The sequence below is a fragment of the Gasterosteus aculeatus genome, chromosome 3 (genome assembly GCF_964276395.1).
Source record: "Gasterosteus aculeatus chromosome 3, fGasAcu3.hap1.1, whole genome shotgun sequence".
Lineage (NCBI taxonomy): Eukaryota > Metazoa > Chordata > Actinopteri > Perciformes > Gasterosteidae > Gasterosteus > Gasterosteus aculeatus.
In genome coordinates, this window is record NC_135690.1 from 14,560,370 (window position 1) to 14,587,016 (window position 26,647).

The following is a 26,647-nucleotide window of genomic DNA, read 5'->3' on the forward strand; positions in this document are numbered from 1 at the left end:
TGCTCCCAGAATGGCGCCCGGAGCAGAGGACGAAGGCTCGCTGCACTCGCACACTTTTAACTTGTGAGTCGAAAAAGGTTCCCAGTCGACAAAACTTCAAATGGAACTCTGAAGTCTGATTTCTGTCAAACAAACGTCGCCAGCCCTTGAACCTCCGAATGAGGTGGAAAAGCCGTAGTAACGTTTCGCTGTCTCATCAGTACGGAGCTGGTGAGCTCTAATCCAGAACATATGTCGCCACTGTGTTTTTTTTGTTTTCCTCGGGCTAATGCCTGTCCGGAACAGCTAATCTAATTTGAGGATTAACTCTCATTAGGAAAGTCACGTTTGGCACAGTAGGCCTACAATGGAGATGCTTCTGAGATGTCCCACACATCTGGGAACTGCTGCAACTGTCACCTGGATACATCTCCATCAATCCGTCATCTATTTTATTGCCTAGTATGCAGTTTCATAGCTGGCTGGGATGATGGAGGTAGTGTAGCTTGTTGTGTGTGTGTGTGTGTGTGTGTGAGAGCGAAAGACTGTGTAGAAAGTGCGTTAAATCAAAGCGTGTAGTCTGAAGACGTTTTCTGCTCCCTTCTTCTCAGCCCCACGGTGGCTGTCAGCTTTAATTATCTTTGACAACGTCTCTCCCGAACACCTAATTATTCCGAGCCTTGTCTCTCCTGCAGCTCCTCGCCGCTCACACGCTCCAGTCCCCTTCGCCCCAAATTAATTGGCCGCGTTTGCCCCCCCCCACCCTCCTCCTCCCATCTCTCATCTCCTGCCATCTTTTGGGAATCAAAGGTCATCGTTATAGTCCGGGTGAGGATGTGGGGCGGCGGAGGGACGGTCGCGCCCGCCGGTAATGAGACCGAACCCGGTCTGAAGCCTCGGTGTCTTTTTCCTGATGAGGTTCAACGGGCGACCGGAGCGCTGGAGGGTCGATCGAAGGGTCGTTGTGTTCGTTGTTCGCTGTTTGTGTGAAGTGAGGACCGACCGGCTGCTTCGAGTCCCACAGAAGGGAATCGCTTTAGATGTTCAATAACTATCGTTCAGCGATGTTTTAGCATTCAAACTGATGACTAAAACTCATCACCTTTTCCCATAAATTCCCCAAACCCAAAATTCCCATAAAAGAATTCCAAATGGCTCAAATGTAAAAGGCACATTCTTTGAAGTTATGTTTTTTATTTAAAACACATCGGCCTTTCTAGCCATGATATTGGTTTTGTTTATTTGTCATTTTTTGCGTGAATGGATTGGAGGGTTTATCATGTCAGGGGGGCTTATACAGAGCCGTGTTGGGTCATATATGTCCATGATTTCAGATGTGTCTGAACACAACCGGGCTACAAAGAATATTAAATCATCCATGTCGGTTCCTTTCTTTGTTCTGCATGAATTTGGGACGCTTGAAGGTTTCAGGAGGAACCATCAGTGTCTCCGATCGAGAGCTGCGTTTGGATTCGTGAGGTTGAGCTAAACTCTTTATAATTACACATCTAACTAAATAAATAGCGGTGACAACGTCAACTTGCTGAAGAGAAACACCCGCCTTTTGACAGCTTTTGTTAGATAATAAGATTGATACCACTCTCACATTCGGGATATTGATTGAACATTAGTATGAGTAATGATTAAAAAAAAGACAACGTCCACAGAACTTTTAGAAAATAGTATGATTGTCAATAAAGCTTTTACACAACCAAATGGCTGTGTGACATCATTTAATATTATTATCATTATTTCCACTGCTGTTGTTATTACTATTATTATTCTGCTGTTATTCCTGTAATATTAATTTACTATGTTGAAGTTCTATGTTGTTCATTCTGCCCTCATGACATGGATTGCAAATATGTGAATTGAAACTTTGGGCTACAAGAATAAATGCAATTGAATTACTTTTTGGCCGTCAGCTGTTGCCAGGCAACCAGTAGAGATAGTTGAGGAAGTTGCTGCTAGTCTGGAAGATAATCACCCTAAAAAGGTAAACTGTCACCGTGAGTGGCGAACTTTAGATCCAGCAGACAGATGTGCGAGTGGTGATGACCTTTGACCCGTTTTGACAGACGGCGTCATAGTCCTCATTATCTTGTAATTTCCTTGGACTCTTTTGGAATGAACTCTTCGTTCTCTGCTCATCACTCCGCTGCATCTTTACAGCAGTCGCGCGCTAAAACGACGTCTCGTACCGGACTTTCGAGAAGTCGTTCACACTTTCACAAGACGCACTCGAGTCAAGTCAGTGCAGAAGGGCGGTTTTAGAAGATGAGAGCGAGGGAGTGATGATGCAGAGATTGGGTTATAAATCTTCTTCTGATCAGATTTCTCCGGTGCCCTCACACCTCAGTCTCTTTCTTGGGGTAATTAATCAATCCCAGACTGGAGGCATTGATCGGCCTCTCGCGGCCCTCAGTATGTTTACACTCCTCGATTGTGTTTGCCACTAAGCCCCTCGCTGCCACTCAATCTCATCGGCAGAAAATGTGACACTCGGCCCGCTGACGCCGCGAGCGAAACGGTGCATCGATTGACATCACGGTGAAAATCAATCTACTTATTTTTTTTTGGGATGCACGGGGGATTCGGTTTTGTTATAATCCTTTGTGTAATCCCACCTTCCAGGTTGCAATACATAAAAGTTTTACGGTGGAGCAGTGAGGACACTCATCCAGGGGCGAGTTTACCTTCAGAGATTATTGCACACACTGCCAGAAATCTGTTTATTTCAGACAAATATATTTCAAAATATATTTTTAATCTATTTTCTCTCTGCTGGCATTTTGAGACCTCACTCATTGCTTTTATTCGTTTACTAATCAGATTTATGAGAATTATTTTAGGAATCCAAACAAGAACACAGAGAACTCACCTTCCCACACAGAAGAATAAAAAGACTCAAGGACATGCGCACAATTCCAAATAAGGGTTTTAGACCCTGAGAAGTCAATCTCAGGCCCCTGTGCCGCCATCAGCATTCAGATGCCGATGTTTTCAAAGCAAAGGCAGCCTTCTTGTTTGGCGCGCTTCTAATTACAATGGGAGAAAAATGATTTTGTTTATAGTGTTGCTGCGCACGTTGCCTCCCTGGATGGAAAAAAATATATATTACAGACCCGAGATATAATTCACAGTGTGGTGAAAATGAATAATATTAAAATATCAAGAGGCTTGCCAATAATCCAACAAAGCAATCGCCTTAATTTAACCTGAATGAAAAGCCCTGTTGTGACAACTCGAGTCCCTCCCTGCATGACTGTGATGGCCTCTCCATCTTAAATACAGCACAGGAGCAGCTTTGAGTGGGTGGTGTGGTAATGCATTCTGTTACCCCCCCCCCCTCCCCTGCTGAGCTGAACCGTTGAGCCCGGCCTATTCACCGGCTCCTCATATGGAAAAAGGAAAGATAAACACTCCGACTCTGAATGGTCAGAAGGTGTGAAAAGCACTGAGGGACACGCATCTTATCGCACACGCGCTGTTTTATCAGTTGAGTGTCTCTGGTCACATAATATTTGTGTTTATGTTCTCGGTTACAGCCCATTCAGTTGCCCTTCCCATTCATCGCACACATTTTTTGACAAACCTGTCTGAGCTTTGATTGTCATGAACACAATCGGACCCTGCTTAGACACGCAGGTCCGGCTACACAAATGTTATACATATTTCATGCCGCATCACGCTTATCTGACAAAGGGAGTTTTTTTTTGTGAATTGAAATCCTGCCTCACCTTTCATTACACGCCAAAAGTCTCCGGCCTACGGTCGGACGGGCTCCATGTTTTATTCATGGTCCTCTGAACATCTGCTTGTCCGGATGTCAAAAATCATCAGGCTCCCCGGGGAGTCCTGCCTGACTGCTTGTAAATGAACTCCGAAGTGGAGACTCAAAGCAACCTGTCAGGACTCTCCACCAACACCAGCCGAGGTGAGCCGAGCAACTACAAGATCTTCTGCTGGCAAAGAGCGGTGTGAGTCAACTTTGCACCCATTTTTAAAACAGAATTTTTTTTTTTTTAAAAGAGGCGCACTGATTAATTTGGTGCAATGCTGTGAAAAGCTTTCTGGTGCACAGCTTCTTGCTTGGCTCCCCACAGCTTTCGGCGCATTTTGACACTGCTGTTCTCTCCGGCTCCTGGTCGGCACGTCTCCCTGAGTCACTGGAGGCTCGAGCCAAGTGCAGGAGAAGAGCCTGACCACTAACAAGTGCTCAGTGACTCACAGCCGCCACAGTATGTCCCGTCGTGTCTCACTGGGAGCATGCGTGCGTGTCTTTATGTGCCATATATTTCTATTTATCGCTTTACACCAATCCCACAGAAAATGTGTTGTCTATAAGGAATGATAATATTTCAAAATCACACGCGGTGGCCCCATAAACTGCTGTCAGCTGTGGCAAAAATCTGTGAATGGAACTAAACGAGAAGGAAGTGACACATTTATTTATTTTTTAAACTTGGATTTAGAGATTTTTCTCTGAGGCTTCCTTAATTATTAGTATCAATTGTTTTCTCTTCTTACAAACTTTCATTATATTCTTTTTTTGGTTTTTGCAATTCATCACATTCATTCCATCCGCAGGCTTCGGTTAACACTAGTTTCTATTTAGAAAAAACAGTAGACCGACTCTGACATCACCAGTCAAACTGTTGCCCATACGCTCGCCTTGTTGAATGAGCAATTAATCCAACTATTTTATGGCAAAATTCCACCTTCAACAGGAATAAGCGTTTCTAACTTGTCCTTTTTACGACAGATAGCAAAGGTTGTGATGTTTCATCAAAAATTACATTATTAGTTTACTTTAAATTTCAGTTAAAAGGAATACCACAACATGTGATTTCTCTTAATTGATTATGTGGAACTTTTCTGTTCTTAAGCAAACATCTTATCCTCTCTTTGTCCTATAAGTTCCACCTATTTTTTGATTTAATTAGAGAAGTCACCTTGGTTTTGAATCATTTATCATTTGTCCTTGACATGAATGTAAATACGTGTTTACATTTTGACCACTTCTTCTCATACAACTCATTGTTTGTTGATTTCTACCCCCCTTAACTCTCTGTCTCAATAAGAGTTTCCACAATTCTGTGGCAGTTTCTTGGGAGCACGATTCAGTTGCTTTTGTGACTTTCACAGAATCTCATTCTGGTTGCAATCAAAGCCTCGATGCTCCCAAACAAACAAGGCTATCTGTTTCCTTCCTCTCCATCTATCTCTCCACCTTGCGGCGACGTGCCACCGACACGGAGTGACAGCCTCTGCATTCGTGAGCACATCATCATCTGCCCCCCCTCGCCAAGAATTAGCCCTTCATCGCTCAAGCGTACAAAGGCCACTTTGCGAAGGTTTTATGTGGACAGGACAATTTGTTTTAAATCTTTGAAAATCAACGGATTACTTCAGTCATTTTACAAGTAATTGAACATTCAGTTATGAAGTTGACAAAAACTATGACAGGATTAAGAAAAAAAAATGTTCAATGCCGTTTAACTTACCGCTCAATTAATTAAGTGATCTTACCCTATTTGCCATAGAAATGTCTCAGCATTTAATCATTTTATCGGTATTATTGTGCGAAGTGATCCTTCACTGCCAGCTTCCTAGTCACTCCCTCCCCTCTTGCAGTGGCTCTATAGATTTCTTTTTCCAAGTGATAAATTGGACACTAGGAGCCACTGAGGTGTGACCAGGTGGCAACAGAGTGCAGCCTTTTTTTTGTCCTTAATGGCCCTAATTAAGCTCTAAGACATTCAGACCTGTGTGGGTGAGTTCTAATAACATGTTTTGGGATGTAACACTACCGGCATCAATATAGAAAAAGTAAAACCTCGTTGAGAAGGTGTGAAGTAGCTCCGTGACCCCACAAACAAATGCACAGAATAAATAAAGCAGTCACGTTTCGGAGATTTGAAGTTGCAACAGTGTTTGAATATGTTCCACCTCTCTCTCTCTCTGTCTGTCTGTCTCTCTCTCTTTTGATTGAAGAAGTGGAAGGATTCTACCCCATCCATCACCTCCACCCCTCCCCTCACTCTCCAAATCACAAGCGGGCGACGGTTCGTTTCCAGCCCATTCTCTCCCGTGGCAGCGTGTTGGGAAGAAACATTTAACGCAGATTTTATGTTTTTTTGCTCTCAGATGATACTTTGTTGTTGTTTTTGTTGTTGATCGAGCAGCGAGAAACTGGAGATGAATCAATCGGGCGGATGCGGCCAACGCGTAAAAGTTGTGGATGGTCACTTCTTCGCGTAAACATTTGAAGGATTATTTCATCTCCAAAAGTTGCGGCGCAAAACAAGAGCGGGTTAAATTCTTCCCTTTGCAACAATATCGCCCCGCAATCAGGCTGGAAGACCATCGGATCCGGAGAACACAGCGAATCCGCAGAGCGCAGATGATCGCAACTGGGGTTTGTGGTGTCGCGCTGGTGCTGGTGTTGGTGGTTCTGATCCCGGTTGTTGTGAACAGCGCCGGGAACCCTGCCCGCTACGAGATGCTCGGCTCCTGTCAAATGGTGTGCGACTCCCACGGCACCGCGACCACCGCCACGGCCACGGCCAAGGCATCCAACCCGGTCAAAGACAACCGCCTGGTTCAGTCTCTCCCAACCTTCATCCAGGGTCCCAAAGGAGAGCCGGGGCGCGTCGGCAGGATGGGTCAGAGGGGTCCGGTTGGCGAACCCGGGCCACCTGGACCCGCCGGTCCGCCCGGTGAGAGGGGGGCACCGGGTCCACCTGGATCCCCAGGCGCAAATGGGCCCAACGGTGCCATCAGCGCTGCCACTTACAACACCATCCCTCGCATCGCGTTCTACGCCGGACTGAAGAAGCAGCACGAGGGTTATGAGGTGCTGAAGTTCGACGACGTAGTCACGAATCTGGGCAACCACTATGACCCCTCTTCGGGAAAATTCACCTGCTCAATACCGGGGATCTACTTCTTTGTTTACCATGTGCTGATGCGGGGCGGAGATGGAACCAGCATGTGGGCCGACCTCTGCAAGAACAACCAGGTAGGACGCTTCCGGAGATGTTCACGCATCAATATTTGCATTTGTTTTGAGCTTTGCTCTTAAGTGTCATAATGACTACGCGTGAAAAGAGAACGCGCACCGATGAATAAACGCGTGTACCTGTCGCCAGTTTTTACGCGCGGTTTCACCAGGAAACTATCCACTTCCCCGACAGTCAGCGGAGCTGTCCCGAGGGGGGGGGGGGGGGGGGGGGGGTGAGGCCAATTAAACCGCCTTCACCGTCGCAGCTGTCCGCGCCTCTGATTTTGAGAAGCAAGGCACGTTTCACGAGCAGACATGTCCGTTTTTTTCTCCCTTGCCTTCCAGGTGAGAGCCAGCGCCATCGCGCAGGACGCCGATCAGAACTACGACTACGCCAGCAACAGCGCGGTCCTGCACCTGGAGCCCGGGGACGAGATTTACATCAAGCTGGACGGCGGGAAGGCGCACGGGGGGAACAACAACAAGTACAGCACCTTCTCCGGCTTCATGCTGTACGCCGACTGAGACGCGGGAGGTCCGCCGTGCGTAAAACTCGCTCCACCGCTTTCCATGTCAGTCGGATTATTGGGGAGGAAGAGCTCACCATTTACATGTTGCAGAAGAGCTGAAAGGACCTCATGCGGGGGAAAAAAAGAAACCCTCTACTTTACCAAAACTCGATAATGAATGTTAAAAGTGAGAAATGTAACCTTGTCCGATTGATTAAACCGATTAGCTTTACTAATTATGTAAACATGTTCTGCTGTGGCAACATACCGTTTGTGGACTGAACGTTCAATGAATTCACCTCCAGCGCAAAAAGTATACTCACATAATCACCGCACAGAGTGTAGTTAGTCCACGTGTGCTTTATTTGCTGAAATACATTCGTTGCGTTTTGAGTGAAAAATGTTAAAAGTCGTAGTGATGCATGATTATGTAAAAACAACATTTCAAATGTAAAAACACTGTAAAGGGCCGTTCTGATGTCCATATTGAAGCACTGTCTAAACGTCATCATATATAACTATTGCCCCTGGTTGGGGGCAACAGGGTGGCGTCATCCACCATCCGCAAAGCGGACGGTCACACTGACAGAAATGTTCCCTTAATTGTGACTGATGATTGTCAAGCCTGTCATGCTGTGTGTAAAATACCACTGAAAAATAAATCCTCGGGCTCACTTTTGAATCCTCTCAGGAGATCGATCAAAGTTACGCAGTCCTTGGCGGAGGGCGGTCACGCGATCGGCGCGCCATCGATCGCGCGGTGGAGCCCGCCTGTGAGGCCACCTGTTCCCAGGTGAGAGGAGAACGTGTCCTTCACCCGGTCCGCCTCCCGTCGGCGGCTGGACACCCGCCGAGAGGGCGACAGGACGACTCATCCCACACGCAGCAGAGCGGCATACTGATGACTCGCACGCTCATCACCTCCATCCCATAAAGAGCAGGCCGCGCCGAAAGGCAAAGCAACAACATAAAAAAAAAATGAAATAGCGCCGTATTTGCGAGTATCTGTTTTGAATTCCTTTACGAAGGCTGGAAAGGAAGGATTTTTATGTGTCATGAATGAGGACAAGTATCGCTGTATTATTTACTTACAAAGTGAATAATATAATCCCAAATATGAAATCTTTTAACTACCGAGGGCCTCTGTAAAAACGTAGATGCATCTATGTTCCATTGGGAAGACAAACATTGGCATTAAGGACAAATTAGTAGTTCAATGGTCCGAAAGCAAATTTCTAAATGAGTTTGTCTGATTAATGCAACAAGCTTCAGGTGTTCAATTATCACCTGAAGATAAAATAATGGCAACATCAAAACGCCGTCCTCGGGTCGCTCTTTCTGCTTCATTTGAAGGTCAACCAGCGCTTGGGGTTGTCGATGAGGATCTGATCCACTTGCTGCTGCGAGATGCCCCTCATCAGCATCTTCGGCACGATGTTCCTCAGGATGTGCGAGTAGCCGTGGCCGCCGTACTTGGTGAGGCGGTTCTTGGTGTGGATGTCGTGCGCGACCAATACCTTGTCGCCGTAGCCCTCCTTCACCAGGAACGCCAAGCTGGGGGCGGGGGGGAGCAAAATAAAAAGGGGCTTTAAACAGGGACAACCCGTGTGTGCCAGCTGTGGGGTAGAGGACACACTTTCAATACCAGTTTTCTTTCCTTTTTTTATGTACGCAGACTAAAATGTGGCCGTTCATTCATCACCGCTCCGTCCTCTCGAGTGGGAGATTAGTGCGTCGCGCTTTGATACCCGAAAAAGACCCCGACCAGGGTTCCTCACCACTTCACTCTCTGGCTGTCACTGGGCATGTCCACCTCCAGGTCGTACGGGTAGTTCAGCATCTCCGTTCCAAACAGGTCGTACTCCAGGTAGCTCCCCAGCTTCGCAAACTCAAGCAGTTCCCCCTCATCAAATATGGTCCTTCAGGAAGAGAAGAAAGAGTTCATTTAGTGGAGTGAGATGTATGCGGCATTTCACAGATTGTCGTTAATCTCCATTTCACCTTTCCCCTGCTAACTTTAACAATTACGGATAATCTGAATACACGCTGATGCATTTCCTCAACTTGGCGGGAATTTAAAATAATGTTTTTTATTTAAATGCGAGCCTCCTTTTAGCTCTCCGTGCAGTCACTGACAACATGACTGTGTGTGGGAAAATGATGGATTGTAATTTGCCAGGGAAGAGCACGGGAAGCAGCGAAGCTCACGGTTACCCTTCGTTCCTCCCGATGTAACTGCGTCAGGGGACGTCGCTCACCTGTCCAGGTGCGACATGACCGTTTTGCCGATGTCACCACCTGCCTCCTGGAGAATCCGGACGACCTCGGCCGGAGCGCCGGGATTCCTTCCGGGGTGGATGATGACGGGGCAGCCGAGCTGAGCCTGAGCGTGGGCGGTGGCCCTCAGCACCTTGGTCTCGCTCTCCGTGATGGGCCAGCCGGTGCCGATCTCTCCGATCACGCCGCAGCGGATGTCCGTGCCGTCGGCGCCGTGAAGCACCTCGCCGACGATGACGTCTGTGAGCTGACGGGCAAGAAAATGAGCAGAAATTAGGATGTTCTTCCTGTCTCATGACCAGTACCGGGGCCCCGCACGCCGGACGCGGACCGCGGCTCACCTTCTCCACGCTCATCCTCTTGGTGGCCTCAGTGTGGGTGCAGTCCACGTAGTAGCCTGCCCCCGCCACGATGTGGACCCCGGTGTCCACGGCCAGCTGCTTGAGGGTGGGCAGGTCTCGGTCGATGCCCGTGGTGGTGTTCTCCACTACGGCGCCTCCGCCGGCCTTCCTGTAGGCCAGCAGCTCGTCCCGCACGGCGTCGGTCTCCTGCTGCAGCAGCAGGTTCTCGTGGCAGCTGTAGGGGTTCTGCCTCAGCCAGTGCATGTGCCGCATCTGGAACGGGTTCTCTGCAACCGCCTCGTCGCCCGCAGGAGGGGGGAAGTAGCAGCACTCAAAGGTCATGGTCAGGTGCTCGTGGGTCATGGTTCGGCCCAGCTGGCCCGGATCCACCAGACCCAGGACCGTCTGGACTTTCCCACTCAACTGTGACATGATTGGCGTTCAGGGGCTTCCAACAACCTTAAACACATATTGATAATTGATGTCAATGAGACACGTTTCGTCACTGATCTACAGAAGGTAGTGTGTTTGCATGAAACAACGCTTTGACTCATTGACCAGGGTGACGTCACGCTGCACGCAGACGACGCACCTTTGGACCGCAGACCCAGAGTCGCTGGCTAAAACTTCACGTGACTTCGTTCAAATCAACCGAATGCAACGTGCAGATAACTTAACCTTCACCGACTTGCTTCCTTAAATGTATCTGAAGTGTTAAGAGAGAGACAGATAAATGGCTGACCTTGTTTCCGATCGCTTCTGTTCCCCCCGACAGGCAGCACAACTCGGCAAATCTTCCTGTTTACAGATTAGAGGAGAAGAAAAAAACTCAGCGAGAAGTGGGAAACATCGCGAGAGATCACGCGACTACAGTTCCGCCGGCCGGAGGAGCAAAATTCATTGTGAGAATTGGGAGGCGCGGGGGTATCTATGCATGCATTTTTAAAAATGATCGTTTTAGCTGACACAAACTAGAATTGTCCAAAGATAAAATTCGATGCATATTATGGAAAACAACCTTCTTATTTAATTTGATGTAAATTAGTTTAATTCAACACACGACACAAATCCAAACAATTCGCAAATAAATAGCAGAAGAACACCCTTTTGGTTAGTGGTAAAAAAGAAAAGAAAATGCCGCTAGTTCTTAGTAAAAGGGTTCTACAAGAAACCATAAAGTAAGGACTCTGTTGTAATTGATAAAAAGGTTGATATCTTTTGCTGTGCAGTTTCAGAGGTGCATTTTCTCTGCCTCCCAGATGAGAGCTAGTGGCAGTGAAATGTATTCTTGTCGGATTGATTAGTGTCACTATTGCACTCTGAGCGAACTTTTCAGCTTTACTTATTATTATTATTATGTAAACATGTTCTGCTGTGGCAACTGTAGGATATTAGAAATAAACTGACGACCCGGTTCATAAAATTTATAAAATGCATATAGTGTACACCAGAATACAGCCATGATTCTGAAACTGTGTAATCAATAAAGTAATGACAATATTGTAAAACCACTGTAATTCTGCAACTGTAATAGAATAATATCAATGTACAGTTATGATTGTATTTAATGTAATGTAATCAACTGGAATGCATGCATGTAATACTTGAACAACAACTGATATTGACTAAGGGCCATCCGAAATCCGAGTTACATTGAACTCACCAGAAGACCACTCCCAGAGGTGTGGACACTAACTTTCACACCTTTAAGCATTGTTATAAATACCTGTAGGAACCATTGTTCTGGAGTCCACTGGTGGAGGCGACAGACGGGCACTATGGGGGGTCAAAAGACTGACCTGGGGCCTGTTGGCTGCTGAGACCAGCGGCTCCTCAGCTGAGATGTTCTTTTTACCACAACACCATCTCTTTTATTAAATACATTTGATTTAACCTTTTGATCTGCGATGACCTCTGTCCGTCCGGCGTTTCTTCATTTTTGAACACAACACAACATACTGACTGAATGTTTAATGAATTGACCGCCAGCTGTTTGATATGGAGGCAAAAAGTACACAGATTTTATGTGTCACGAATGAGACTAAAACAAGAATCCTAATCAGAGGCGCTGTGATTGTGAGGAGCTCCTCCCTATTATTTGCTTACAAAGTGGATAATATAATCCGAAATATAATAATTCAAGTTTTAAATACCAAGAGCCTCTTTAAAACCTCTTTCAGCTGGAGAAGACAACAGCCTTATGTTCCATTGGAAAGACAAAACTTGGCATTGAGGACAAATTAATGTAGTTCATTGGTCCGAAAGCAAATTTCTAAATGAGTTTGTCTGATTAATGCAACGAGCTTCAGGTGTTCAATTATCACCTGAAGATAAAATAATGGCAACATCAAAACGCCGTCCTCGGGTCGCTCTTTCTGCTTCATTTGAAGGTCAACCAGCGCTTGGGGTTGTCGATGAGGATCTGATCCACTTGCTGCTGCGAGATGCCCCTCATCAGCATCTTCGGCACGATGTTCCTCAGGATGTGCGAGTAGCCGTGGCCGCCGTACTTGGTGAGGCGGTTCTTGGTGTGGATGTCGTGTGCGACCAATACCTTGTCGCCGTAGCCCTCCTTCACCAGGAACGCCAAGCTGGGGGGGGGGGGGAGCAAAATAAAAAAAGGGGCTTTAAACAGGGACAACCCGTGTGCCAGTTGGCCTTCATAAGTCGTGAAACCTTTTTCACGTGATGAAGGAATGTGGTTGTTCATTCATCACTCCTCCGTCCACTGAAGTGGGAGTTTAGTGTCACAGTTTGTGAGGTCAACGCGCAAATAAAGTGTCATGTGAGGACGCACCAACAATACGTATGTAAATTACAAAAGACATCAGGGTTCCTCACCACTTCACTCTCTGGCTGTCACTGGGCATGTCCACCTCCGGGTCGAACGGGTAGTTCAGCATCTCCGTTCCAAACAGGTCGTACTCCAGGTAACTCCCCAACTTCGCAAACTCAAGCAGTTCCCCCTCATCAAATATGGTCCTTCAGGAAGAGAAGAAAGAGTTCATTTACTGGAGTGTGATGTATTTGTATTGTATTTGTATCTATTTCACAGGAATGGATCTACCGGCTGCTTTTTTTATACATTATATATATATGAACTAAAACGGTAGAAAATAGCTTGTGAATCAATATGATTAATAAAAAAATCACATTTTACATCCCCTTACATTCAAAAGTAATCTTTCTTACTGATCCCAGCAGTTTTCAGCAGCGGTGCTGAAGGAGGAGACATGACGGAAAGTCAGCATCTTGTGCAGTGGATTCTCTTAAAAAAGAGCGATGCTGGAGGACCAACGAGAGACCAGAGTTGCACCAACACAGCTTGTGCCCAAAAGATGAGCTGTGAGCTGTTTGGAGGGTTTTAATTTTAAAATTACCCCGCGTAAATTGGCGTTAGATCAGAAAACAATTTTTTGCAAAGTTGGTCGAGGCCTCTGGTGGCAACACTAGCAGCAACAACAGCTAACACGCTAACAAGCTAACACGGTAACACGCTAACTCGCCAGTCAGTTGCCAGCGGTGAATCAGGTAGCCAGCGGTCCTTTTTGGGGTTAATGAATGAATGTGTTTACTTGAAAAAAACAGATGTTCACAGCTCGTTTTTAGCTGGCCAGCTGCGAGTGAACGGCTAACAACTTGTGCCTAAGTTGCTGGCTCACCGTCAATGACCTTGATATACCAGGATACCGTCAGAATCTTATAAAATACCTGGTAATGAATTTGCGCCATACCCCACAGACCTAACACTGATGCATTTACACAATTTGGTGGGGAATTTAAATAAAGTTTTTGTTCATATACGGTTCCCCTCTACACCTACGAATGCAGCATCTGAGAAAATGACTGTACGAGGGAAGGCCTGCACGAGCAACATGAAGCCAAATCCATGGCCAAATCCAAAGCCATGGGCCACATCTACTAGCTCTGACTGGTTCCCCTCACTAGCAAACAAGACAAGGTACTTGAACTCCTTCACTTGGGGTAAGGACACATTTCCTACCCGGAGTCCTTCGGTTTCCTGCTGAGAACCATGGCCTCAGATTTAGAGGTGCTAATCCTCATCCCAACCGCCTCACGCTGGGCTGCGAACCGCTCCAGTGAGAGTTGGAGGTCACAGACAGAAGATGCCATCAGGACCACATAATCTCCAAAAAGCCGCAATGAAATCCGCAGCCCCCCAATCTATAGACCCTCCTCCCCCCAACCACGCCTCGATATCCGGTCCATGAAAACCACAAACAAGATTGGTGACAAGGCGCAGCCCTGGCGAAGGCCAACCCCCACCGGAAACGCCTACGACTTACTGCCGAGCACCCGAACACAGCTTCGCTTTGGGCGTACAGGGATTGGATGGCCCCAAGCAAGGACCCCCTCACCCGCACTCCCGCAGCACCTCCCACATTATCTCTCGGGGGACCCGGTCAGGTCCACAAAACACATGCAGACTGGATGAGCATACTCCCAAGCCCCCTCCATGATTCTTGAAAGAGTAAAGAGCTGTTCTGTCATTCCACGACCAGGACAAAAATCGCATTGTTACTCTTCAATCCTTGGTTTGACTGTCGGCCGAACCCTCCTTTCCAGCCCCTTGGAGTTTTGTTCAGTAATGGAAAATATAAATGCCAGGGCATTTGGGTCAGGAATTAGCGAGGCTCACGGGTAAGGTCGCCCTAAAGTTGATGTCCAACAGCCTTTTTACGCTAAAATAAAAAGTATTCTGATGGAACTGCATCTCACCTGTCCAGGTGCGACATGACCGTTTTGCCGATGTCACCACCTGCCTCCTGGAGAATCCGGACGACCTCGGTTGGAGCGCCGGGATTCCTTCCGGGGTGGATGATGACGGGGCAGCCGAGCTGAGCCTGAGCGTGGGCAGTGGCCCTCAGCACCTTGGTCTCGCTCTCCGTGATGGGCCAGCCGGTGCCGATCTCTCCCATCACGCCGCAGCGGATGTCCGTGCCGTCGGCGCCGTGAAGCACCTCGCCGACGATGACGTCTGTGAGCTGACGGGCAAAAAATTAGCTCTCCGTAATGACCATTAAACAACATTAGTGCAGTCGAAATGTCTTTTTTGGCCTTTTTGGTTCCGTCTCTTCAACAGGCCTCGACGAACATGAACCGAGCACGTTAGGTTTGAGTGTTAATATCTAAACATCCGTGAAGATTACGTAAAAACTGTCAGAAAGCAGGATGTTCTTCCTGTCTCATGACCAGTACCGGGGCCCTGCACGCGGACGCGGACCGCGGCTCACCTTCTCCACGCTCATCCTCTTGGTGGCCTCAGTGTGGGTGCAGTCCACGTAGTAGCCTGCCCCCGCCACGATGTGGACCCCGGTGTCCACGGCCAGCTGCTTGAGGGTGGGCAGGTCTCGGCCGATGCCCGTGGTGGTGTTCTCCACTACGGCGCCTCCGCCGGCCTTCCTGTAGGCCAGCAGCTCGTCCCGCACGGCGTCGGTCTCCTGCTGCAGCAGCAGGTTCTCGTGGCAGCTGTAGGGGTTCTGCCTCAGCCAGTGCATGTGCCGCATCTGGAACGGGTTCTCTGCAACCGCCTCGTCGCCCGCAGGAGGGGGGAAGTAGCAGCACTCACCGGTCACGGTCAGGTGCTCGTGGGTCATGGTTCGGCCCAGCTGGCCCGGATCCACCAGACCCAGGACCGTCTGGACTTTCCCACTCAACTGTGACATGATTGGCGTTCAGGGGCCCTAACCCTAACAACCTTAAACACATATTGATAATTGATGTCAATGAGACACGCTTCGTCACTGATCTACAGAAGGTAGTGTGTTTGCATGAAACAACGCTTTGACTCATTGACCTTTGGACCACAGACCCAGAGTCGCTGGCTAAAACCTCACGTGACCTTGTTCAAATCAACCGAAAACAACGCGCAGTGAACTTTACCTTCACCGACTTGCATTCTGAAATACAGATAAATGGCTGACCTTGTTTCCAATCGCTGCTGTCCGACAGCCAGCCAAACTTTGCAAATCTCTGTTTTCAGATTGGAGGAGCAAAAAAATAAAGAAAACAGTGAGAAGTGGGAAACATCGCGAGAGATCACGGGACTACAGTTCCGCCGGCCCTTAGGAGCAACATTGACTATGGGAGTTAGGGAATAAAATTGGGGATAAAATTGGGGGCCCGTGACACTAAAGCCTTCCTATTTACTGTTAAGTAAATTACTTTATTTCCACACATTGCAACTAATGCAAACAATATGTGAATAAATAGCCCTTTTAGTTAGTGGGAACAAAAATTAAATGTCACTAGTTCATTATTAAAGAAACCATAAAGTAATCACCTTGTAAATGTTGAATTGTAATTAATTTATTAGTTTTTCAGAGGTCCGAGGTCAACATTGAAACATTTCATCATTAATGACTTATAATTGGTCTAAAACATTAGTATATGATTCCGTTACCATTTCTAAAGCCAACATACACATATTCAATTCGGCCATAATATAACTGCAACCAGTTTGAAGCTGTAGTTTAGGTGCACATGGTGACGCATGATTTGAGGGACAGACTGTGACTCTCTTGTTTCTCGCTCCGCGCTCGGCAGATGGACCCAACGGCGACATCTGTTCTGCCGTTGCGTGGAGCTGCCCCCTGAACTGCCATCCACATGCGCAGGCCATTTTATGGCAGAACAACAACTCTGTGGATGAGACCAACAGCCGAAAAGTTCATGATCAACGGTGGTTGCGTTTTTAGGTTGGGCCCAAACGCAGTGGCCTCTCAGCCTATTTCTTCTCAAGTGGCTGCAACTAATGGAAGAAAAAACAAGGCGCAAAATGAATTTACCAACACAAAATCTACCACTTTATGGTAAACTAGCTGCTGGTGTGCCATCAAACTGCAGGGTACCTCATTAGTGACGACAGAACATCTTGTTCATTTGTATGGCTGACGTGCTTCAGACAAACGTGACCACGGGGAGTCATCGATGAGAAGGATGACTTAAATCCCCCTCCCACATGAGGGCCGACCTCCTGCGACACAGCTCAGACCTGGACACTGATGCATGGGACTCCTTACCATTAATCCCCACACATTTCAATTGTAAATGTATTGAAAGCTCGGCCTCTTTGCCCAAAAGGAACCACTGATCTTCCTCCACAAAGCATTTTCTTTGCATTTCTAAACGTTTGCATTTTTGCAAATATCTTTTTTTGCGAGAACATACTCCGTCAAGGCCGGCGATGTTTGGTAGACATGCAGCCTGGATGTCAGTGTGAATGCCGGAGAGGCCTGCGAGGAGCTGCTGGTTGGGCACAGCGTGGTTGTCTGGTGCCCTCTGTAGACGGAGACGAGGACACGCCGCTTCGATGTGGCAGTAGAACGTCAGCTCTTTCAAATGGTGGAGGAACTATTTGTACCTTAATTAAATGTCATGATAAACAATGTTAAAAAAAAAGTCTGACTAACTTGGAACGTGGAATGAAAAGAAAATACTCAAGTAAAAGTACAGTTCTCAAGTAAATGTACTTGGTAAACTCCATGAATGGGAGCAAAAGACATCAGTGGACTGTGTTGTTCCGCTTGTTGTTCTGCTCTTTTATATATAATGTAAACGCTGGTCAGGCTGGTCCCAGCCTCACGCATTGAGCATCATCAGGCTCGTCTGTTTCAAATTCGGTTTGTTTCGGTGATTTAATGAACCATGAGGACAATGGAGCCGCGGTGGATTGAAACTCCCACCTTTAATAACTGTAGCAGTTAAATGGAGCCGCATGATGTCGATGGAGAAAAAAAATTGGATTAAAGTTCTGCTTCAATCCCCGTTTGATACAGTTGAAGTTTGGGAGCTGTGGAGTTCTGAACCTCTGATCTACCCTCGCCCCATCTGAGACGAGACGCCCTAAAAAGTCGACTGGCCCTAACAGAGCGCGTCAAGTAACTCTCCTGTGACTACCACCTCGTTCACCCTGCGATTCAACTGATGAGCCGGGGAGGCCTTCATTAGCGCGCCGCACCTACCACATGCTGTTTACCGACCCCTCGACCTCACATTACGATCCCTGCAGGCCGCTTAATGACTCGTGTGTGTGTGTGTGTGTGTGTGTGTGTGTGTTTGCATGCGTAGACCATGCGGTCCGGGACTCTGATGGATTTCTCGCTCTCTAAACCCTTTTTCCACATTTCTTTGAAAAGTCCTCCCAGGTCTCTTGTGTACAAACAAGGTTTATACTTCTGTATTCAAGTAAAGCCATGATCATTTCCCCCTTAACCTAAATGCTGTGCTGCATTTGTGCTGGGATCGTTTGTGTTGTTTTGTGTCAGTTTACATCATCAACCACGCTTCACACTTTAACGGTGTTAAAGGGAAATAACGCTTCAGCCCAAAAAGTGTGGTCATTTTTAGCTGATCTTGATCTAATTAATGCCAAAGGTAATGCTATGATATTAAAAATGCATGCAAGGTAATTGTGCTAAAATGCCGTATTTGCAGTTTTATCCACACACCGTTGGGGCGATTACCATGTGGGTCTGGTGGTGCTGGTGGTGTTGTCGTTGTCAGCATTGAATGTTCCTATTGATTTTTGTGCTGATAGACGGAGACAGAGAAAGACAGAGAGAGACAGAGAGGCAGACCAATAAAGAAGGGTTCAAACACATTTACAGGCTTGGACAGGAAATTGCTTTGGGAAATGAAGTTATAACGTCATAAGATGTGATCATATATAGAGTGGGGTCGTCGTGGCGCAGGGGGTAGAGGGGATGCGCTGGGAACTGCAAGATTGGTGGTTCGAGTCCCTGCTGCCCCATGTCTCAAGTTGAAGTGTCCCTGAGCAAGACACCTGACCCCCAATTGCTCCCTGGGCAAAATGTAAAAAAGCCATGGGTTTACATTGTAATGTAAGTCGCTTTGGATGACCTGTAATGTCTGCACGCCACCGATGCTCCTCCAGCTACCAGCACACGTCCCACATCAGTGCTCCTCCCCCGGTCACAGAGGTCCTACTCCCCCCCTCTGCAGCACAATTACAAATAACAGGGATACAGATTACCTACTTGTTAAATATACTGTCAAGTTGTATTTAGTGTCTATTATCAGGAGATTTTATCCGTTATGTCGAACATTTTCTTCAAATATTATACAGTGCAGTGAACTTTATTATGGGTTCCAGTTGACATTAACATCATGTCAACTATGTCATAAAACATTAACTGCTGAAAGGTAAGATAAAAGATATTTTCTAAGAAGGCTAAAGGACGAGCATTTTTTTATTCAATCATTATTATTTTGAGTCATTTAAAAAAGTCATTTTCAAGCAAACTAATTAGCATCTCAATTTAAAATCACAGGTTTATTAAGAACAGAGAATATCTTTCATCAATCAACACATCATCTTGGGTTTTATGATAAACACGATGGGCTTTCAAAAATGTTACACCATGTTAAACTATTTTGGACACTTGTACATTCTTAAATCAGGTTGCTGGGTGGGCCCTCAGCCATGCTGTCCCCGGTTGAAGTGTCATGCAAATCGCTTTTCCACGCGTCCACATGACCGGCCAGCGGCCTCCAAGTTGCTCCTTCTCACGCAGTCTCCTATAAAAACCCTTTCCTGCAGAACCAGCCACACACTCCTGTGAGAACTCTGAAAAACACTCATCATGGCTGTGAGGACTCTGGCGGTGGCCTGCGCTCTCTTTATGGGAATGTGCATCGTTGCAAATAGTGCACCAGCTGATATGACACACGCCTTCTGCAAGATCATCTGGTAAGACGTCCTGCAGTTCTGATGAGTTAGATCTGTTTCTTGCAGCTGGTGTGAACGAAGGGGGATGTATGGTAACATGTAACGTAAGACAGCCCAAAAAGGTGCATGTGAATTGACCTTTTCTCCTCCCAGGTTGTTCGGACTGCAGTGTGATCAGGTCAACATGGCCATCGTGACGCAGATGAAAGCGATGGGCTCCTACAAGGTGAGGAACTTGAAGAGAATCTTTAATGGATTTTTATTTGGTGATTATTTCAAATTCGCCCCTTTTCCTTTTTCTGATTCAGCTGGGCCCCGTGACCGCGGCCTCAATCCAGGCCAACCACACCTCTGGAGTCGGCCAGATCGAGAGCGTGAACTTCAGCATGGTCTCCACAGCCATGAGCTTGGGCTGCCACGTAGAGGTGAGATGGAGGCCTTCCCATCCACCAAAATAATGCAAAATAAAGGGTTGTTTATAGATTTCATGTAAATTCCATTGCAAATTGTGGTGATGATGTTATTTTTTTGGGATGCTGTTCAGGGTTCATCTGTCTCTGCATTCTGGTTCAGCCTGCTGGACAACGGCACCAACTACTGTAACCTCCACAACGTCATACAAGGTGGGTGGTCTCCCCACGCCGACGAGGCACCTTAACGTGGACTTTATTTTTTAATCAATTAAATGGAATTGTATTTAAAATGTCCAGAATGATCTTCCACGAGGTTCTCTAAGCACATGTAACGGAGTGAAGTTAACCCTGTTTCTCCCTCCGTCGACGTCTTCCTGCGCAGGAAGTGGACTCACCAAAGCTCCGGGCTTCGTGGAGTTCACCAACGAGTGGCTCTGCCTGGGAGTCGGACTTTCTGCCTGCAAGTGATTTCCAGAATTCAGATGTGTGTTCGGTCATCGTTGGAGTTTCTGTTGTGTCTTACGGATAAAGAGAATGGATCTACACAATAAAAGCTGCATTTGTGTTTTTGCATCTTAAGTTCTGTAAATAAATCCTTTCTTCATTCAAGTTTGGACTAACGTTTGGTTTGTGTGATTTGAAGAGAACAGAAGAACAAAGTTACATTAAAAAAGTCAAAACAAATAGCGAGTTTAAAAATCTGCAGTATTTCTATTTGATTTTAATGAAGGAGTCAGATTTAAGTAAGGAGGGATTATTCACTCAAATGCACGATGCTTAACACATCTTTGTTCTTACACTAATTACAAATACATATAAATTATAGATATATTATAGATATTACAATGTGAAATACTGACATTGAACATGATTTACATTTTATTATTCTTGTTAATTTGAACAAAGGTGATTTTAGGTAATTCTAAATTATGATTTTTCACTATTCCTGCTTTTCTTTCCATGACGAGAAAACACACAATAAGGTTGGAGAATATACAGGGAAATTATACAATGCATGACTATACAGCACTAATACATTTGAATTTTCTTTACTGCTGGAGGTCAGAGAGAGAGAAACCTCAGCCCTACTGGTTCATATGAGTGAAAATATACATTTACTGACATATTATTTCCTCCCTCTGACTCAGCTGGTTGTGTTTTGTATAAGGAACACAACACTGGTAATGCTTTCTGAATAATTATTTATGTTTCTGTGTATGGTGATTCGGCACATGTTCCCAGTGTGTGTTGTTTTAATAATTTCCACACTGGGTTGCTTTAAAATATCAATACATTTTTTATGCCGTTATGAGCAGCAGGCTTCATGTGTGTGGTTCAGGGAGAGTAAAGAAATCTTTGAATGTTACAAATGTTACAAGTCACATGTTTCTTTCTATTTCTTTCACTGCTATTTGTACTGCTGTCTTCTACAGACTGTCGAGCTCCACTTTCAGTGTGTCCAGACAACTTAGAAAAGTCATCTGACTTGTGAATGACCGTGATGCAGAAAATAGAGTTTAAATGTGGGTGGAAAATGGCAGCGAATTAGTTATGGGATCATAAAAATGAGTCAGCATGAAAAGAATGCCGAGAGACCTTAAACATTATGTGAAAGGTTTGTCAAAAGGGCCCGTTAAGCAGATTGAAATAGCTGCCTAAAGATATGAGCATTGTCTCAGCAACTAAGTCCAGCGATATATAAAATATATATATATATATATATATATATATATATATATATATATATATATATATATTCATATATATGTATGTATAATTCATTATATGTGAAATTATATATCACATGTTTTTTTTTTTATGATGCGGTGTCTGAAAGTTAAGCATCAAAAGGAAGTCAGACTTTAACATTCGAAAGGAAAGGAAGTGCCTGCTGAGAGAATAAGTAAATAAGCTTAATATATAGTCAAATGATTTAATATTTAAATTAAATAAAGTTGTGACTATCAGTGGTTTCCAACACATTTACGACTCCAATACTCGGGTTGTGCGCACACATTGGCTTCAATTGTACATTTGGCTTATTTGTTTATTGTACATTAAACCTTCTGTCAACCTATATTTCTTTCTTTTTTAAATCAAATCAAATTAAAAAGCATCCAGTCAGACAAAGGGGAAGCCCATGCTGACGGGACGGATTGGCTTCCCTTGCATGCCGATTAGTACAAAACAGCACGCTGGTCATAAGTTCCATAAGTGACGGAGTCAGACAATCACCACAAGACACAGAAGTCACACCCTCGACCAAATCGATTTCAAGGATCTTCACCGGTGCTCGTGGCCGGCCCGGCATTTGTGTATAAATGAGCCTGGTTGGATATCCGTCAGCTACCTTCCCTCCTCCACACCAGCGCTCCGCAGGCCGACCACAAGCTGCTCCATTAAAACCATGAGGACTCTGCTGCTGGCCTCGGCCTTCCTTGCAGGGCTGTTTGGCTCTCTGGCCGCCGCCCCCACTCCTGAACCTGCTCCCAGTCCTTACCGGCCCTTCTGCAGGACACTGTGGTGAGTCGGATTTTGTCCTCATTGGCTGTTGGGTGTTTGAATTCAAGTCAACACGAGGAATGGTCCAGACATTTTTTACTTCTCTTTTTTTCTCCAGGCTTTTTGTGAGCCCCTGTGTTGAAGTCAGAACCGCACTCGTTGTACAGATTCAAGCCTTGAGCCAGTACGAGGTGACAACCGCTCGCCTGTGCATTTGAATAATGTGCACACGCGTATACATACATATTTGTTGCGACGATGTGTTGCTTTTCGTCCGTTGCAGCTCGTGTCGGTGAACCCCGTGCATATCGCAGCCAACCACACCTCTCCGGAAAGACCTCTGGGAGAGGACATCTCCTTCTCACTGAGCCCCACCGTACTCACCAACGGCTGCCGTGTGACCGTGAGTATCCATGACGATTTGGGTTCACAATCGTTGTGTTGTCCTACGGGTTTAAATGCAAACATATAGTAACACAAACCTTGTTCACTCGTTCTCTCACCAGGCAACGTCCAACTCCATTGGATTCGCCAGTCTTCTCGACGGTGGACTCAACTACTGCAACCTCCGCAACCTGCTGTCAGGTGAGTTCTGCGTCCTCTCACCACGTGAACGGCCTCCTGCAGGCGGGCTGCTGCAACGTCAAAGTCACAATTCATTTTGGATGATCAGTTTGGTACGTTGTAAATGAGTGAGCTGCTACTTTGCTCGATTCAAATCTAAAATGTAGACACACATTTGTTATACTGGATAAGGCCGGAACGTGGAACGATCTAACTTGCTCCTGTTGGTCGTTGTGAATGGATGATCTACAGCCACCGGCCTCTCCTCGAGACCGGGCTTCATGGAGATGACCAATGAATGGGCTTGCCTGGGCATCGGACTCGCCACCTGTAAAGTCTAGAGGAGCTCTAATGGTGAAATAACTTCACTAAATCATCTCATGATTCTCTGACATTTAAGTTGGAGAGCTTTGTTTTCCCCTCAGGTGCAGCTATATACGTGTGATATATAAAGTATTGTGAATGCACCCGGTCTATGGAGTGAAAATAAAAATGTAAAATTTGATTGTCGCCTTTGACGTGTATTTTTGGGTTCAAAGTGTGTTCTCAATCTCATTAATTATATAAATTACGCCACGTAAATAAAAGCACACTAAGAATTTAACTTCAGCACAATGCAAGCCAAACTATTTGGTATTATGTCACCTCCAGAACCAGAACATATTCAAAACAAATATCAGCCAGATAATAGAAGTCTGCTTTTGGCTCTGAGAGGGTGTCCTCTGTTTCTAATCGAGGACGCTGTGTCCTTCGCGTGTCCCTCACATTAAAGAATCAATCCTGTGATCTCATCCTCATCGTTTGCTTTTCATGTGGCTCCAAAGTCAAGGGAACAAAAGACCCGTTGTCTGTGAATAATTGATTCATTAAGTGATTTCTGCCTTTGTCTCACACACACAAAGATGTGAAACCACAGCTCCTGTTTATCCATCATAGTTGTAGCAACAGTGATGTTAAACCAATAAAAGAACAAAGAACAAAGAACAGACCGAATTTGTTCTGCATTTTACAACAATCTGTTTATTTAGTTAGTGTGTTATCAGCTGGTCTGGAGGTGGAATGATGCCGATCAGATAGAGATGTGCTGGACATAAATCTATTCCACGCTGTTTTTATTTAGAAACGCATAACTTAAAAGTAGCTCCCAATTCTCATCCTTTCCTTCCATATTAACTACAGATGAATTGTTAATGTTAATTACAGTACTTGTTTCATTTTTCATAAAATGTATGAATTTTTAAGGATATTTAAGTGGAGCAAAAATCTAGTAATATATATGCAAATGTTCATCTTAATAAAGGTCTAATAATGTAAAAATGTATTCGTGGTAACCGATTTTCTCCACCCCCAATGTTTAATTTCAGTCAATGTTGTTACATCTGTTCAACATTCATTAGTGGGGAGTTTATGATGCTTCAGATTGCTTTTTCTCTTGGGTTCAGATTGTTTACAGGGGAACTTTAATTTTCTGCCCCTTAAAGAAACGGGAGTGCACTCCCCCTTTAAACTCTCTTTGATTTGATTGATAGCGTCTGTCAATGTGTATTTGCCTAACAGTTAGCCTCAGGTGAGGGGAGGTTAAGGCTTAAGATCCTCCCTGATTGGCCGCAGACATCAGGTGACAGTGGGTAAAAGGTTGTGGAGGGCAGCACACTGGTTAGCCTTTGTTCTTTCACTCTCCTGGAAAAGGGCAAAATAAATATTGAAATAATATATTGGACCTTGGTATTTAGAGTTATGTTACCTCACATGACACGAGTGTCACATTGTGACAGGTGGCGCTCTGCTGAGCACAAACGAGGGTTATGCCGAACATCCAGAATTTTTTCCAGTGAACAGATTAAATTGTGTTGGCTAGGAAAGAAAATGACCATTAAATTCTAAACACATCTTTATTTGTCAATCAACGTCAACTTATTTTTTCTTTTACTTCTCATAGAGCACCAGTTCCCAGTAGACTGAAATAGAAAAGTAATACTGAGAATTATATTGAAAGATATTAAAAGTAAGTAACAAATGGTATTGCATGAAGTATAATAAAAAGAATATTGCACAATGAAATTGAAATACAATATTGCAAAATGTCAAAAAAGTAATAATGAGGTGAATTAGGAATTGTTTTGTTGTATAGTTTCTACGGCTGAACGTGCTCTAAAGGGACTTTAAAAACCATTAATATCACTATGGATCGGTGGGATTTATGTATATATTTGTATCTAAGATCAGTCTATTCAAATCAAGTCACTTAAATAGTAATCTGCATTCTGAATGTCGCTCACACACTCTAAAATGTTCATGACGAATTAAATGATTTCATGCAGGTCATTCTGTATTCATGCGGCCACTGTGACCTCTGACCTGTGAATGAATCCGGGGACGATTGTTCAAACTAGCAGGTAATTGAAGGACACGCTCACACATATGTACGCACGCGGTCTTATATATTTTCAGACTTTACAAAGATTGACATTCATTTCCTCTCGACTATCCTTGACTTTAACCATTTTTTCACTCTTATATGTAATTTAACTGTTATTTAGATGTGCAATGGTCCACTCTTTGTGCTAAAAACAAGGATTCCCCACAATGTGACAGTGTGATCTGATGAATGTGACCATGACCAGTAAAAAAAACACAAACACACTGCTAACAAGGACTCACACACATCAGAAATCAAGCTAAAATACATGAAACTCACACTTATCTTTACTCCTCATCTTTGTATGAGTTACTTTTAAAGCAGAGACAATTTTTACCTTTCATGCCTCGATCACTATTACAACAACTTCAGCCTCTGGACATTTATTTCCTCATATAGAGGAATCATATTGGGAGTAACACCATCCTGTCAATTTGAAATGATTCTTATTAAAAATAAAACATCACGAATGTGATGATTATCTTGCATATATATATATATAATGAATGAGGCCCCTAGTCTTTATTGGGGGAGTCCTGGCGATGTTGCAGCTTAGGGACTCATTAGTTCCCCCTGATAGATGCAACAGACGGAAGTCAATGGTTCTTCTGGAGCTGGTCTGAGGGCCGTTAGTCACGGACTGACAGGTATCAGGTGACCATCCGTCTTCGTGGCTGTTTAAGATGTGATCTGCTTTGCAGCAAAACACACAAAAAGGAATCGCACTCACGTGACTTCGTGGAATCAAACCACGGCGTTTTCTCCTCAGCTAGTAGCGTACTTGTCTTCCACTAAGAAGCTGACCTCTAAGCACCGTTAACCGCGACCTAATTCCTTTTTGGGAAATATTGGTGAGCATGGAAATTGCATTTACATGCCCCCCCCCACCAAGCTGTTGTCCACAGGGGCGGGATCTAATTGTTAG

At 45.3% G+C, this 26,647-nt stretch overlaps 5 protein-coding genes across 5 annotated transcripts; 3 read left to right on the plus strand and 2 right to left on the minus strand.

Annotated features, from left to right (window-relative positions):
* Positions 1-6,025: 6,025 nt before the first annotated feature.
* On the plus strand, positions 6,026-8,156 carry c1ql3b (complement component 1, q subcomponent-like 3b). The gene is made up of 2 exons (XM_040171675.2): positions 6,026-7,003; positions 7,331-8,156. Exons 1-2 carry the CDS (start codon positions 6,224-6,226, stop codon positions 7,508-7,510), a joined length of 960 nt encoding a protein of 319 aa, XP_040027609.2. The 5' UTR covers positions 6,026-6,223; the 3' UTR covers positions 7,511-8,156.
* On the minus strand, positions 7,835-11,277 carry pter (phosphotriesterase related). The gene is made up of 5 exons (XM_040171671.2): positions 10,855-11,277; positions 10,113-10,571; positions 9,753-10,018; positions 9,273-9,413; positions 7,835-9,048 (listed from the first exon to the last, which is right to left on the minus strand). The coding sequence occupies exons 2-5, from the start codon at positions 10,542-10,544 to the stop codon at positions 8,838-8,840; spliced, it is 1,050 nt and encodes a 349-aa protein (XP_040027605.1). The 5' UTR covers positions 10,545-10,571; positions 10,855-11,277; the 3' UTR covers positions 7,835-8,837.
* Positions 11,278-11,522: 245 nt separating this feature from the next.
* LOC120816206 (N-acetyltaurine hydrolase) lies at positions 11,523-16,157 on the minus strand. Its single transcript, XM_040171673.2, has 5 exons — positions 16,058-16,157; positions 15,368-15,831; positions 14,853-15,118; positions 12,954-13,094; positions 11,523-12,703 (listed from the first exon to the last, which is right to left on the minus strand). Exons 2-5 carry the CDS (start codon positions 15,797-15,799, stop codon positions 12,493-12,495), a joined length of 1,050 nt encoding a protein of 349 aa, XP_040027607.2. The 5' UTR covers positions 15,800-15,831; positions 16,058-16,157; the 3' UTR covers positions 11,523-12,492.
* A 3,441-nt stretch (positions 16,158-19,598) lies between these two features.
* On the plus strand, positions 19,599-20,846 carry LOC144405462 (uncharacterized). The gene is made up of 5 exons (XM_078098678.1): positions 19,599-19,845; positions 19,978-20,050; positions 20,133-20,249; positions 20,369-20,447; positions 20,620-20,846. The coding sequence occupies exons 1-5, from the start codon at positions 19,739-19,741 to the stop codon at positions 20,703-20,705; spliced, it is 462 nt and encodes a 153-aa protein (XP_077954804.1). The 5' UTR covers positions 19,599-19,738; the 3' UTR covers positions 20,706-20,846.
* Positions 20,847-22,576: 1,730 nt separating this feature from the next.
* On the plus strand, positions 22,577-23,808 carry LOC144405534 (uncharacterized). The gene is made up of 5 exons (XM_078099585.1): positions 22,577-22,760; positions 22,858-22,930; positions 23,023-23,142; positions 23,246-23,324; positions 23,556-23,808. Exons 1-5 carry the CDS (start codon positions 22,645-22,647, stop codon positions 23,642-23,644), a joined length of 477 nt encoding a protein of 158 aa, XP_077955711.1. The 5' UTR covers positions 22,577-22,644; the 3' UTR covers positions 23,645-23,808.
* The last annotated feature ends 2,839 nt before the right edge of the window (positions 23,809-26,647 follow it).